Source organism: Scatophagus argus, chromosome 6 (assembly GCF_020382885.2).
Source record: "Scatophagus argus isolate fScaArg1 chromosome 6, fScaArg1.pri, whole genome shotgun sequence".
Lineage (NCBI taxonomy): Eukaryota > Metazoa > Chordata > Actinopteri > Scatophagidae > Scatophagus > Scatophagus argus.
The window spans coordinates 5,556,313-5,572,835 of record NC_058498.1 but is presented as its reverse complement, the minus strand read 5'-3'; the positions used below and the strand labels follow the sequence as shown (position 1 = coordinate 5,572,835).

Here is a 16,523-nt window from a genome sequence, read left to right as displayed (position 1 = left end):
CACACATATGCGGGTGCACACACACTCATATCATTTATTGTCATGTGCACGTACACACACACACACGCTCTAACACACGTCCTCAGCCTATCCCAATCAGACTTATTACTTAGAGAATCTTCAAAGGCCTCTTTGATCACCTCTTTGAAAATCATGTTAATAAAAATTGCAAATAGGAGCTGGCCTGCAGTTACAGCCATGTGGAAAGTTTTGTGATAAGAGAGAATGGAGAGACTGACCTCTAGCTCTGCTCTGCTCTGTTCGTTGACTTACCTTTGGAGGAAACACTGGTTGTGTGTGTGATTAAAATGTGAATCCCCGTGAAATGCCAGTGAAGTTTTTGGTATGTTGGCCAGTTTGATGTTCTGCATGGACTGCTGGCTGATTCTACCTTCTCTCATGGTAAAATTGGGGCCTTCTTTCCACCAGAAAACCCTGATATTTTTCAGTTGTTCCTTGACTGTGCCAACACAGTAATCTGAATGAGGATTCTGTGTTTTGGTTTCGATGATGTGAACAAGGTCTTCAAAAACGTGGTTTTAGAAATTTGGATTTGGATTTAAATAGGACGACGCAGAAGAGCAGAATATTTCAGATATTATAAAATCATTTTCCAAGTCTGCTCACATTCAGTCATTAACTAATAGTTTCAACATCAACCCTTTCTTACTATGAAACTACATTAAAAAATTCCAAAATTCATGAAGTTGCAACGTTTCTATGTAGAATATCAATTCAACTCCCACCATACATTTCCAAAAGTCAGTTAACAGTCCTCCATCCAAATAAACTCCCAGTGTTCACATCTTCCAAATCCTTTTAAACCTCCAGTGTCAGTCTTTACACTCTACACTTCTTCAGTGTCATCATCGCTTTCTTCCTGATTTTCATCCTCTAAACCAAGCACACAAAAACACATACGTTGTGTAAAACCTCCCCACCCGTCCTCACACTCATCACAGTTCTTTGTGGTCCAGTTCCTCGACTCCGAATAGCAGATTGCCTATGCTGATTAAAAAAAATCAATAATCACAGTCAATCACAGAGTTTTTACAATTGCAGCAGCATGCGACCTCACCCGTACACCCGTGTATGCTGAGAACATAAGCTTTAAAGTCAACTAAGCTGATGTTTTCCAGTATCTCAATGCTGACAAATGATCTCATGGTTGCTAACGTGCATTACTTCATGCTCAGTAGTTCCTGCTTCCAAAGGCATCTCAAATTGATCGCTCAGACTATTTGCAAGCATTTTTCAAGATTCAGAAATACCCTGACACAGATAAACAGACTTAGTTCATTGTAGATTTTAGCTCTATTGGCTGAATTGTCCTCCACAGAAACGAATTTGTCAATTCACATTAAGAATTTGCAGAAAAAGCCTGTTAGTTCTACAGAAGGGGCAGCGGCAGTACCTGCACACAACACATAAATTATAGAAAATCTTTTCTTGTGCCACAGTCAGTTTGGTGAGATTCAGACACGAGGATTTCTAATTCTCACATTTCCAAGTATGTTTTGTGTAAATAGTATGAAAGAGTATGTTGTCTACTCCTCTGCTCTCCACTGTCATCATCAAACCATGTATGGGTGTCCTGCGTCTAATGGTGCAGTCAACAAAAATCGGACATGGACTGACACAAAGACACACACTTAACACTTAACACATTTGAGGGGAGTGTGACCTCCCTCCATAAATGTTTGTGTGTGTCTGTGTGGCTACTTACTGCAGATGGCATCAGCCTCGTCTGAACCGTCTGCACACTCCGGTTCTCCATCACAGCGCCACCTAGCAGGAACACACTGCCCATTCTTACAGGTGAAGTCTGTGGTCGCACATGTCTTCTTTGCTGCGGAGACAAAGGTAATGTGCAACATTACTGTATGTCTCAAAGAAAGGACAAGTGGCTCAGCATCCGCTGCTACTATCTGCAAGCCATTGATATTACACTTTATATTTAATCTGACAAACTATCCGAAACACAGAATGTTAATGCATGAATAGAGACAAGAGGACAACACTTGCAGAAGCTGTTGTTCGTTTTTTCGCATTGACAAGTTTAAAGCAGCGAAAAGCCAGGAAACAGTATGGAATTTTAATAATCCACTTAAAGGTCCGGTGTGTAGGGTTTAGTGGCATCTAGTGGTGTGTTTGCAGATTGCAAACAACTTAACAGCTTCCCCTGCGGTGGCCGATACAAACAAAGGGAGCAAGCCAGGGTTTGATTCGTCTGTTCTGGGCTACTGTAGAAACATGGCAGTCCTCGACCTCCTGCTGTATCCATATTGATGTTTGACATTTTGGAATATATTGCTGAAATTCTTTTCATGAGGACCAAACAGATTTGTTATTTAATTACAGTATCATGGGTAGGTAAGTTTACTTCTGAAATGTGATTTTTAGTGCACGGAGCTGGTCTGGTCATGGTAGCATATTACATTTGACAACCTGGGAAAGATTTAAAATATCACCTGAGGAATAAATTCAGTAAAAAACAGATTATAAGTGAATGCCTATGGGCTTTTGTCCACTCGTTTTCTCCAAGCAAGCAGAAAACTGAAGCACTGGAGCCCGTCACGAAAAGAAACCAAAAAAAATTCCTCTCTTTGACAGCGAAAGCCGTTGAACATGAGAAAGCACTCGCTTCCCTGGTTAGCAATGCCTTTGCCTCACCATGATGAAATATACAGTGCAGAGAAAGGGGCTGACAAATGGCAAAAATGTGTGTGTATGTGTGCTTGGTGGTGGTGTTTGTGTTGGGGTGATTTTCTTCGGAAGAGTAGCCAGAGTAACTTTGACTGTTACCGTTCCATCTTCTTTCACGCGAGCCTGAAGTGAAACCTGAACTCCCCGACCCGTCGTTTAAATCAGCTGTCATTACATCTCAGCATCATTCATAGCTTCAACTACAGTATGAGATGGATCTCTACAAACAAACAAATATGAAACCAAGAAAAAGACAAGGTAGACTCAACTAGTTTACAGCGATAACAACCTGACGATCATTTTGCTGCGTGTGCCATTCACTTTTTTGATTTTGAACTTTTAGAGCACATGGCTGCTATGTGGGTTTCCTGAGATGAAAAGACATCCTATTAACATCTTAAGGAACAAGTTGATATTTTAGGGAAATATGCTAATTCGCTCTCTTGCTGATAGTTTTGGATGAAAAAGGAGATGCATTATCTGTGCAATAAATATGAAGCTGTAGCCTGCAAACAGCTAGTTTAGCTTAGCATAAGCCCGCAGAGCATCAATGTTTTGGTTATCAGATTTTTCAGGTTATAACTGACAAAACTATAACATTCATTCTTCTCTTACATAAGCACTTACGGCACACCACAATAAAGCCGTTGATCCATAAAACAAAGTCAAGCTCTTTGCACTTGATGTTTAATACAAAAATATACAATTTTCCAATACTTCAAAATAAATATTTACAAATCTTACCACTAAAACAACTATTAATTCCAGGTTCATTGTAAGTGGTTAATGAGAAGCAAATTAGTGGAAAATTAAACTTGGGTATTTGCTGTTCAATATGAAATCAGAACCCTGTGATTAATGCCACATGTTTTGCTTTTACAAGAGCTTAGCAGAATGGCACTAGAGAACAGATGTAAACTGCTAAGCTACACAGGTATTGGTCCAACCCTGGCACTATGTTATATACAGTCCTATTCTACTTAGTAAGGGGAGAGCTAGCCAGCTTATTAGCTCGTTGTTTATGTGTGTAGCCTCGGATGTCCTGAGATGTGTGGTAAAAAGGTGTTATGACTGATAGCACCTGTGGGAGTCATAATAATAAAGTATGTACTCGAGGATTTGACAGCATCTCGGCTGTGGGGACCGATGCTTTCAATATGGATATCTCAACGTATTTATATGGTTAATAATGTATGGTGGATTGAAGAAAAGACAGAGACAGCCACATATTCACCAGTGTAGAGTACTGACTCCAAGTAAAGCGAGGAAAAGAAAAGGGGGGTGTTAAAAGCAAGGAGCTGAAGAAGGTGTAGGCCCAGAATAAATGAAAACTGTGTCCCAAGGGATCACAGACTAGTCAGAGCAAGAGACAAAGGTAAATAGAAAGAGGAGAGAGGACAGGGAATAAGGGGCAGTGAAACGTTAGAGAAGAGTGAAAGAGACTGTTGATGTGGGGGATAGTGTAATGACATCTGTCTTCACAACGGTCGGAATAAATCCTCCTCCTTCCTTAAAGCATGTTAGCATGAATCCCATCTATTACTGTCCACCCTCCCTTTTTTCACATTTCCCTCCATCTCTGCCTACAGCCTGATAAAAGAGCAAGCTGCAGCCACGCAAAGATTGTAGATTATCAGACAGAGTATCTTATATCAGACTTGCACAAATGAGGGTTTTCCTTCAACTTCATGTCACATTTCCTGTCACTGGTCATCATAATCCTCTCAGCTTGTTTCATTCAGCTGGGGATGCCAAATGGCGCAGCTGACAGGCCAGCTTACAAGATATCAGACTCAAAAGAATTAATTAAAATGCTGGAGCCAGCAAAGCTAAACTCATATCTCTTCTTATCCAAAGCACAAAAAGGAAAATAATAATTCACCTTGACTTTGGCTCCCTTGTTATCCTGGGGGCAAAGACATTGAGTGGCAGCTTTTCCTCTGTGAGCACATAAAATATGCTTCTAACTGACCAGTATGACTGACTATTCTGATATTTATTCAACCATGGCTCTTGACAAGGATATACTAAAAATAAAAAAACCCAATAATGCAAACAACCATTTCCTCCAACAGTTTTTGGAGAACATGAGAACACTTTACTTTGACAATGACATTCACATTATAAGTAAAATAGTAGTTTCAAGAAACCACATTATGGAAAGCTATTATCATCCATCTTGAAAACCAAAAATTACGTTTATGAGAGTCATTTGGGGTTTTGAATACTGAATGAAAAGTGATTAGTGCAAGAAAGATTTCCCACAGATGGGTACACAGTGCAACTTTTTGAAAAGAATGCTCCCATGTAATGAAATAAACATGCAAATAAAACTCATTTTTCAGCTGCAACATACACGAGAGCTGACATGAGTGGAAAAAGGAGCTTGCACCCAGAGCAACACTGTGGAGAAACAGAAACAGATGAACAACGATAACCTAAAAGTTCACGTTGTTCACCACGCACATCCACTCTAAAGGGTGGACAAACATTTTGTGGTCATAAGCCTTAAAATATGTGGACTATGTAAAAAGTCTTTACATGCAAAAATATTTTCACATGCCTCTCAAGAGCTGCTGATGCACACACAAACAGCCGCCTACATTTACATTATGATGCGCCGAGACCTGTCACATATGAGAACCATCCATATGGAACAGCCTAAACCTGCTTTATGAGGCAGGTTTAGGCTGAGAGTGAACGTGGAGGGCACAAGCTCTAGGACACACATCCTGTGCACATACACACACCCTTATCTACCAAGCAGCCCCTCCAGATTTCGAGCACAACGTTATGTTATTTTAGCCCTCTGTACTCAGATAGAAAAAGGGATTAATATTTATGTGAAATAACACCAGGAGAGCTGCTCACTAGACCCTTGAGTCATCGCTAACATTGTACACTTTTGATTTTCACCATCACGGTCTCGTATCTTATCCGAGTCTTAGCGTCAGTATTATCAGCTTTATTTTCTATTTATTATGCTTACACGCTATGCTGTACTGATTTGAGTTTGCTAATTTACTTAATCATTTGTCTACCATGTAGAATGCACATGAAGTAACAAAGTGAAGTAAAAACATTTAAACATAAAACATTTAGCCACAGAGCCAATGTGCAATTGGGCAGGTTGGTGTCAAGCTCTGCAGCTTGTAAGCTCTGTAATAAACTCTGCCACAGTTTTAGCACATGTATCTTGGTATGTTGCCATGTCTGCTTCATTCAGCCAAGTGAATGTGTGAATGTAAGCGATTGTAGGATGAATCGTGTTTGAAAGTTGTGTTTTATAGTTTCTGATACTTTAGACAATTGGACGTTCCAACCAGCGATGCTTTACATAAATATATACCTTCATAGGGTCATTACAAAGAAAGAGATGCATGTGTGTGACCATGCAGGTGGAGCCACAACAGGTCCAGATTACTGGGTGCTGCTGTCCACCTTTTCATTTTCGGACAGACTGTGTTAATTTTCCACTGACATTCAGCTTACACTCTGAGGACCCCCATGATCAATGAGGGACTAAGCTGACCTACTCATGTTCGTATAGCCATCTACCACATCCACACAACACAGACCTGTGCACGCACACACACACACACACACACACTAGACACTTCTTAGGATTCTTCGCCACGTACACCTGACGATATGATTTTGGATGCCATTGTTCAACTGGAGAACAGGTGAAGGTCAGCGTTTTCTTTGAAGTCATTCAATTTACACACTTCATTACACACACACACACACACCCACACAGTGAAAAGGAAATGGAAATAAAACATCCAAGAAAACAATAATAGTCACGGGAATAAAGTGTCGCTTCTAATTAGGATTTGTTGACTGCAGGCACTGAAACGTTGAGTTGCTCCAACAACAATAGTATAAAACAGACAAGAGGTGCTGTAGTGAGATTGTTTACCATCCTTAAGTCAGACATTGACACTTTTTAATCTGCTGAAGACCCAAGTGCAAGAGAACAAAGGAAGAATTTTTTGCTTATTAGCTCTTGAATTGACAAAAGCAGACCGTTTTAAAGATCTTGACATTTTGAATTTCATGATGGTTTTAGAACCATTTGGGTTCTCTGATTAAAATCAAAGGGTGGATTCAGATAAAATGCAAAGGAAATTGTGCTTTTGCAGTATTCACACCATTTTACAGTCTGTGTTTATTGACCACCTATGGAGAGCTACAACCTCAGCTTGAGCATATGTAGATTTGAAATGTATTTGTTTACCTTTGTTCATGTCTCTGACCTTTATCGAAATGTCACATATCCCTAAAAGTAAGGAAAATCTATTTGTTTGCTACGTCCACATAATAGCAGGCCAAACCCCAGCAAACCAACTCTGACCCTATTTTGATCCAAACCCAAAGCCGAGGTATGCGCATACAGCAGGCAAGATAATTTAGTTTCAAATACCCCCGTTGGAATTCACTACCCCTACCAAGAAGAGAAAAATCAATGGTCAAAATGATCAAGAAAGTGCTTCAAAGTGTACTGAGCCATAGGCATGTAACAGACAGTCCGTCTGAGTCGCCAGTGCAACCAAAGTCAGGTTACAAAAATGAAGAAACACTTTGACCACTACGTGCCTGAAACAATTTCTGTAGTCGGATCCAAAGTGTAAAGATGAAAAGATGATTGTAAAGACTTTAATTTACTTCCCACAATACTCAGAGAATTATGTGACATTCAATCAAAGTCTGGAACACAACACTAAGGTCTTGTTATTTTATTTTTAAAAAAGGAAGGAAGCACCAGACTGTGGGTTCTTTTCAATTGGCAGAGTTAATGTGAAATCTGTGACTGTACATTCTGTACAACCGGGTGGGGTGCACACATCTTGTTTAAGAACTCTGTACATTTTCACCAAACATCTGAGAAAAGGAGCAGAAAAAAAACAGCACAGTATGTCTGGCTGTAAACAAGTCTAAGGAGGATCTGGGAACGGGTGATCGAGTAAAAGGAGTGAAGAGAGGAGAACGAGAAAGGAAACCGAGTAAGAGCGAATGGACATAGACAAAGAAAGAGGAGAGGAAATAGATGGTCCTGCACATTGTTGTGATCGGCTAAAGAGCTAAAGAACGTAGCGTGTCAGCACAGGGAAAGGGTCCGTTAATCAGTAAGCCGAGGTTGAACCATTACTGCAAGGCAGTGGGGAATACTCCATGAATTTTGTCCATGTCTGTGTATGTGTGAGAAAGAGAGCAAAGGATGGAGTAAAGTAGACAAGTATAATATTGGTCCTGTGAGGAGATTTAAGGCCTGTCCACTTTCCCAATAATCAGCGAAGACAGAGATATAGTGTAGAAAAGACCAGAATACAACAGCAGAGCACAGTGCAGGTGAAAACAACACTAATTGTTAACCAATGAGCAGCAGGAGGGGACTGAATGCATTTTGTTCTTCTGTAATAACTTTCGCCTGTCTGACTTTTTGATTTGTGTAACTTAAATATCAGCTATGGCAGGCAGTGAGCAGTACACGAACAGCAGCAAAACTTTTACAACTTTTTACAACTTTACAGTTTCCCAAAGTCTTCAAAGCTGAACTATCGTAACTGTAACTTAAATCTGAGGCTAAAACTGGCATTAAGCATTTATGTTCAATATCATCAAAGAGGAATGAATAAATACTGTGTGTGTTACATTAATTAGAGAAAAAGGGTGGGGCAAAAATCGAAGAAAGTGCCTTTGCACCTGCATTTGAATGCACACGCTCACAGGTGTGTGTGTGTGTGTGTGTATGTGTGTGTGGTTGCGACAGAAACTACAAAGGCTGGAGATGTGAAGAAAACTCATGGACCGTCAATCCAAACAGCAGGCTAGATCAAATACAGTATATATTATGCTCCTCACAGCACATCAAATACCACCTACCAGTTCAAAGAAGCTTGCTACCATTTTATGATCTCCCTATCTGGACACAGGAGAGTCGAGGGCAAGACATCTCTGGGTTTGTTGAGACAAAAAAACAAGTGGATCAGAAATGGAGGGGAGGTGGTGGTTGTGGTGGAGGCACAGGGTGGGTGAGGCCTGGCTGGCAGCTCCATCGAGTGCTAAAGGAGGACTCCTGAAGCTTAATGGGATGAAGATGAAAGAGATGGTGACAAAGATGATGGTGATTTTAAAACTAAGATCCATTTCATTCATATATATTCACTGACATGTACACAATGTGTTTTGGACCTTAAAGCAAACTGGAGGGTTAGAGAAAGATGGAGGTAAGAAACTGAAATAGCTCTACTTTGGGAAGCACTTGAGTCTTCTACTTTCCTGAGTTCATCACGGTGAGTGTGGTAAGTGTTGTATGTTGTTATTCCATACAGACTGTGGATAGTCGGTGGTGGACTGAATGGCAACTTTGCTATTAACAGCACGCATGAAATATGCATATATATATATATACATTGTATGTATGTGTGTGTATATATAGTTTGTTCTTCGTGATTTTTCATACTTTAAGTATGCAGAATATATAGCCAAGATGCTACAGTATAAATAAATGTAGATTGAGTGCTTTTACAGCTGAAATGTATCTCATATTACCATATATAATATTCATGAATGTGTTTTTCTGATATCATATTTGCCCTATAAAAATTGTTTGGAAATCCAGAGTAATGGAGTATTGGTATTCATTCATCAATTCTATTGTACATTCTGCACTCCTGGAACAACACAATTACTCTCTGGGACCAATAAAGTAGTCTGTCAGCAGAGAAATCCTCTACTTTCCAACCATTTAAAGAAATCTCTGGCAAGCAGGTGCCATCGTGCTTTAGTGAAATAATCTGACAAATGAAAAGCAATTGTGCAAAAACAAAGTGGAGCGTAGCAAACGCATCATCTAGCTGCCATAACCAAAGGATTTCAAAAAGGGCCGCCTCCAAAATGGGATAAAATAATATCAAGGGAACTAAAAACACTTTGGAAGTTAACAGTTGTCAGCTCTTGCTCATAAACAACTACTTCACAGAGGTTAATCTCTGGCGTGCGTCTGTGTGCTCACGAATCTGTTTGTACTTCTGCTTAAGTCTGCATCTGTTTACTCGTTTTCAGAAAAACAGATTGCACTGCTTTCTCTGCCTTCTAAGTTTACACAGAAATGTGAAGAGCCTTCATATGAGTCACTCGTCTGTGATGGGGATTAACATTAGGAGAAGCTGATGAGAGAGGCTGTGGTGCAGAATAATATTAGGGGGGTGAAAAAATAACAATACACTTGAGTATTGCAATATTTTCTTTTGTGATACTGTATCAATCCTCAAAAACAAAAGACAGATCATTAAATAACAGTTTACATGGAAAGATTTGCAGCAGGGGCTCATTTTGTGTTTGCGTTTAAACCCCCGACAGCAAGATCAAAGTGTTGTACTGTCAGATTTTAATGGCAACAAATTTACCTCCGACATAATAACACTGACTGAGAAAGGAAGAAGTTAAGCATATATTGTTAGCTCGAATGCAAACAGCACAGGCCTATGAAACAACATACTGCAGTAAATTGGACTGTAACGGCTGTATTGTGATAGGCGACTGCCACAGGTTTCTAACACCCTGTGGCTCCTGCAGCCTGCTCTCAAAGTCAAGAGGAGTCAACAATGTACGCCTGACACCTTGACAAATACATGTGCTAGAGAACATTTTCTTCTTCTGTTACATGTTTGGCATGAAGCTGAAATGAGTGAAAGAGTCCAAGTTGCATCACCATCAAACCAGAATGATCATTTTGCCAGAGAGGCAGCAAAGACCTTTACTGAAAAGCGACTTTGAGGTTGAGATGCAAAAATTACCATTAATATAGCCAGTTATGGTGTCCCCCCATCGTTTTTGGCCGGCTGAACGGTAACTCTGGGCATGTTAAGCCATTGTCCTCTTGGCTCTGTGCTTTTCCCACATCTCTGGATTTGAACTCCCAGAACGATAGCGTCTGCATCACCCGCATGCCAAAGCCTAAGACCTCCCAAATCCTGTCACATCCTGGGTCCCTGATCCTCGTTCCCCCTTACATAAGCATGGCATTACAGCTCGGCAAAGCAGCTTAGAAGTGGAGTGGAACAAGCATGACAATAGCAAAAGAAAAAAAAAAGATGAAGAGAATGAAATAAAGACGCAGGGCTACGGTGACGATCAAAGACTAGAATTAGAAACAAATCAGATATAATGGGAAGTCAGGAGATGAAAAGTATCACAATCTCTTTTGTCTTACAGTTCTGTACAGAATAATTTATCTCTTAATCTCTCCTCTTTCTTCTCTTTTTTCAAACCTTGTGCCCCATCAACACTGTCCTCTGCAAAGCTAACACTTTTGTTTATGAAACGTCTTTACAAGAAAAGCGATCACTCCCGTCGCCAAAACTCACTTGGTTGTCATTAATGGAGCTCAAAGATAGAAAGATTTAATAAACGCAAACTGATTTTCCCCTTTTGCCATAATCGGAAATCATAATTCCTTTCTCTTTCACTCTTTTTTCACCTCTCCTGACCATCTTCTTGTTTTGGACGTCGTGTGCCTGGAGGGCTTTCTGCTAGCTCTCGAGACAAACAAACGTGCATGGATTTGTTGTTGTGATGGTGAGGATGAGTGGATATCTCGTCAGTGAGATCAGAGAGCAGGCGCTTTGTACGTTAGCTCCAGAGACTGCTAATTAAGTAGCAGCACAAAAGGGGCCCACTGTGGGAGCACACGGCGAGGCACACAAGAGAAGAGGGGGGGCAGGCTTGTTTTTTTGTTTTCACAACATCAAGCCTATCAGTCTTGGATGGCAGATGATTCTGTCTAGCACCAGAAAATCAAATCAAGTTCCTAAAAAAAACAAAAGTGAGGCTGGCATAGCGTGTTTTGAACAGGATGAATTTAAAGTAACAATACACATTTCCATAGAAATAAGTGTGAACTTTTGCTGTTTTATCTTCTATTGCACAATGGATGAAACATCACTGACGTAAAGTTTATGTAAGCTTTTACATTTGTAGACACTCTATGCAAAGTTGAAAATGCTGTACAGAAATATGCTTTATTTCAACAACGTTCCTTTTAATTAAATGTCAAAATAGAGAACAGACAGCGCAGCAAAACATTTAGAAGTACTGCCGTCTCAGAATAAAGAGAAGTTTTATATTCTGTTTATCATATTCGTTTGCATAAAATTGGTTGCAATAAGATAAGATAAGATAAGATGAACTTTATTGATCCTGCAGTGGGGAAATTCACTTGTGGCGGCAGCTCAAGAACAGAAAAAGAGTGCAAAAAGCAAAAGTGTGCAAAAACAGTTACAAAAAAATATAAAGGTAAAATAAATTAACAATTTACAAAGTACAGTAAACACAGTACAATATACAGCTATATACAAGTCCTCCTAAGGGAGGAAAAGAGGACTAGACCATCGAATTACATAGTGAAAAATAATAACCATAATAATAATAATAAAAGGCATTTTTACTGGTTGGTGTGTATGCAATGGTATTCTTTTCCAAGATGCCTGAGACCCTATGAGGACATATCCCTCAGCTTCAGTACCTCTCATTAGACGTGACATATGCACAGAGAGAAAACACACAGCTACATACACACACACACACACACTACAAATGCCCAGAATGAACAACAGGCCATCTCAGTGACATCCGGCTCTCAGACTTGACCTGCATTGATTTATTAAACACTCAGACACTGATACCAGCCCTGTTACTCACACACATGAGCGCGCACACACACACACACACACACACACTCCATCCCCTCCCCCATATCCCACTCCAACGCACCAATCTCATCAGACGGTCACTTTCCTAGACAGGGTCATCGTTTTAATGATATCAGCTTTACAATCCTTTAGCCCGCTCCTCCCCACACGTGTAAAACCTATATGGCTCTTCATTTACCAGGCGCCATCAATGCCGTTTGACCGACCGTCATCACGGGCAAATCATGAAGCAGCCGTGGAATATTTTCAGGGGCCTCTCCAACGAATGAATACTGTAACATCATAAATATGTTTTGATTTTATTGGAAATTGGACTTGACAGCCAAAGTGTGTCACAAATAAACGATCCTATGGCCCCATTAGTTAGGAATGTACAAAACACCAACAGTTCCACTTTCACACTTCCATTTGTGAAGATGCTGTAATTGTGCAGGTTAATAGAATCTGTGCAAAATCTCAACACAGTCAAAAATCCTTTTCAGAGGGCAGCCAGCCACCACAGGTCCGGTGACTGCACTGTGTATCAGCACACACACACACACAAAACACACACACACACACGAAGGGACACGTTCACTCGCACACTCTAGCCTGAAGTCTCCCACTGGGGCCATAAAACCTGTGTGATGCATGGGGGGAGGGGATATACAGTACTGCATGAAACCTCAGTTAGTCTGAGCCCTTTGTGGCTAGCCACACACACACACACACACACAAATGTGCACACAATGCACCATAATATGCACTCTGAGTCTCTATTTTGCAAAACACCGCATGAAGACAGAAGATATTGGGTCTGTGTTCAAACGTAAGCTGACATGCTGAATAACAGTCTAAACATACATCTTAAAACGATTAATCCATTTATCAGCTCTTCTTTATCAGCAAATAATTGCTAAATGATTCATTACGTTGACGATTACAGCAATTTAACTTTCAATTACAAACCGCGTGGAAATCCCAAGCCCTTAAACTAATGTGTTCATGGCAGCCGCACTCAAGCGTCGAAATAAAAATTCATAAACTCTGTTCTGTAATTATTCTTCCAGCAAGTGACAGACTGACCGACAAGCGGAAACACGCGACGTTCCAGCAGCCCAATCCCACAACAAAAAGAGAAAGCCTTTCACAAGCAAACAACGGTCCTGCTGGCCGTATGAATCGACGCTTGCTGTGAGCCTCGTACCCCCCCCCTCCCTCGTGGCCCGGCACTTCCACCATCGCCATTCAAGTCCCAAACTGCACACATGCAGCGTGCTGCTGGTCGGTCCACATGACAAATTACTACTGGGCTTATTATCAAAAATCAGCACTCGCTGGAGGGAGTGGCTGGGGAGAGGAAGACGGGGTTGCGGTAGGGATTCAAACAAAGCCTGCGGAGCATTCGCAGACAAAGGCGAGGGACAAATTTCTCCCGCTGCTGACAAGCAAAAAAAAAAATTCATTTCAATTACAAATGGCTGCCGCTTGGAAGCAACAAAGAGCTCCACAAAGGTCACCAGGAGTTGGAGCATGTGTGCGTCTGTGGGTGTTTACTTGTTCAGCGGCGTACAGTTTGTGCATACTTATTTGTTTTTGCTTTAAAGAAGGTAGAGGAGAGGGGACAAATATTTGCCAAGGTGACATAGACAAAAATATCACAACCTGCTGTTTTGCATTGCTTAGAGCTTACACGGGTGATGGCGGAATGCGATTATTTTTTGTGACACCCCGACCCTGCCTCTCTCTGTGTGCTGCTCGGCTCTCAGCAAAACAAAACTCTGTTACACATCCACCCCTCTTTTGTCTTTCCTGCCACGCTCATTCGTTCTACCTTCCTTATGCGTTCCTCTTGCACCTCTTGCGTTCCTCTCCACCCTTCCCCTCCTGTCTCCATCGCACACTCGCTCCCGCCCGCCTTCCCTCCCTTCCTCCCGCCCCCTCTTTTCCCTTTGGCAAACAGCCAGTTGTCCCTTTCTTTGTCTGCTTTGTTGGTGATCGCTGATTAAAAAAATAAATGAAAAAAAAAAACACCTATTGGATGAAAAGATCGTAGCATGGGTTCTGAGTAAATCACAAACTCCCATTGGGAGGAACCTAAAGGAGACAAAAAGATCTGAATGTGACGCTGTGATAGAATATGTTGTATGTGTGTCTATAGACTTGATTCGACAATGACAGAAGACAAGGGTTTAGTCTTGTATCTGTCTGCATGTTGCAAATCGATGAGAAAAATGACCGAATTAAAGGCAATGGAAAGTATACAGCAGCAAAATACGCAATAGTTTAAAAGATGTTTTTGTCTTAAATTGATTTTAAAGATAAGAACTATTTCTGCTTCTTTTTAAACGCACGCTATGTTATTTCTGGGGTCTCTCAATCAAAACAATGACAAAAGGTGTAGATTGATGACACCATGTAGCGTGGGACCATGTCGGTTGTCTCCACTTTTAAACAACCGGGAAAATGTGGTCCATCACGACTGAGCAATTCAAACAATAATAAACAATGAAGTTACAAGCTCGCTGGATCACCGACTTCCTCCCTCACTCTCTGATTTGCCATCCGGTGTGTCTCCTGTTTCCCCCAAAGTTACAACAACCACAGGGGACAAAGGGGACCACCGACAGGCGATCAGATGAGATGCACCATAACATTAAATGACACTACGGATTTCTCTGAGTAGCCAACTCAACAAAACATATGATAAAGGTCTTGTCTACATACAACATTTTAATGTAGGAATGTTATGCCTTTGCTAATAATGATGGTTTTGACTGTCCCTTTCCTTTTTTTTTGTTTCTGGAAGCATTAACCACAAATTTGCCAATGCAACTGTCTTTGACAAGGCAGCATTATAAAGCAATTCCACACAGTGAGATTAACTATTGTGGCCAACACAAAGACTTCATTTCAGATTCTGCCGTCAGATACTTCATTTCAGATTCTGCATTCTATTAATATGAGTTTCTTCTCTCTGCTTTTGCTAAAATCACCAGATACAAACAGAAAACTCCATTTCCGTGTGTTAGTTTCAAGCTAGATTTTGCATCATAAACTGAAAGCAAAGTATGAGTAAAAGGAGTCAAAGTGACCTTTCCAGAGCAGGGCCAAAGGTAACATGACCAATGCTGTGAGTCAGTAACGCGAACCCTAACCCTCCACCACTGGTGTTTCAAGCAGGTTTACGCTGTCAGCGTAATCATGTTTTTTCAGCTAATCCCTTTGAGGCCTGCATGTCCCATCATCGTCGACTGCATGAATGAAATTACACAATGACTAAGCTCTTTTCATTGACCCACAAAGCTGCTTGATTTGGGAACATTAGGAGGGAAGAAAGAAAGGAACCGTTTGACACAGCCTTTCTTGCGGCATATGAATCATCATACTTTGTAAGATGGAAAAATGGTCTCGTCTGCCTGCTGTAATCTCATGACATCTGATCTAGTGGGACTGCTGTGAGGGGCCTGTGATTTCTTTATTTAATATGTATAATGGAAGTTTTGGCACTTTTAAACCTCAAGATCACCAAATAACACACTACAGAACAGTGGTGGCAAATCGTATCAATGCTGTTTACTGTGTACTGAATTTTCATTTTGGCAAGTAGCTTCTAGAGTATGGCTGGACGACATGGCAGAAAAGATGATCACAATACTTTTTTTTTATATTGATCAGTATGAATATTTATCATGATATATAATTTGTTGCCAGTTTAAAGTGTATCCTAATAACGACTGAAGCCTGAAGATACCAAGACATGTTTGCACAACTACTGCAAACAAGGCTTAGGTAAACATTTAACGAACTCAGGTGTTGGGAAAGGATCTGTAGAGGTTCCCTTCTAGGTTGGCACTGACTGATATCTTGCAGAACATCTTAATATCCAAACCACTTGTGTGTCTTACTGACATCGTGTTACCTTCTGTGTCAACAATTTCTTCGGTTGTTGAGGAGGACTCGAGTTCACTTCCAGCACTTTAGCAAGGAGGCCGTGTGTGCATGTGTGGATAAAGAGGGCTGGCAAATTACTGCTGGCAGAGCGACCAAAGATGTCGCATTTCTGCAGGTTTGTATTGCGCTCACTCCACAGGTGTTTGATAAATTGATCAGACGCGCCTC

At 40.8% G+C, this 16,523-nt stretch overlaps 1 protein-coding gene across 4 annotated transcripts in view; it reads right to left on the bottom strand.

Annotated features, from left to right (window-relative positions):
• lrp8 (low density lipoprotein receptor-related protein 8, apolipoprotein e receptor) overlaps positions 1 to 16,523 on the bottom strand; it is a 154,964-nt gene that overhangs the window by 78,752 nt on the left and 59,689 nt on the right. For all 4 annotated transcript variants that reach the window (XM_046390966.1, XM_046390967.1, XM_046390968.1 and 1 more), the window contains exon 3: positions 1,727 to 1,849. In XM_046390966.1, the coding sequence (XP_046246922.1) occupies positions 1,727 to 1,849 (123 nt within the window). The remainder of the gene's footprint in view (positions 1 to 1,726; positions 1,850 to 16,523) is intronic.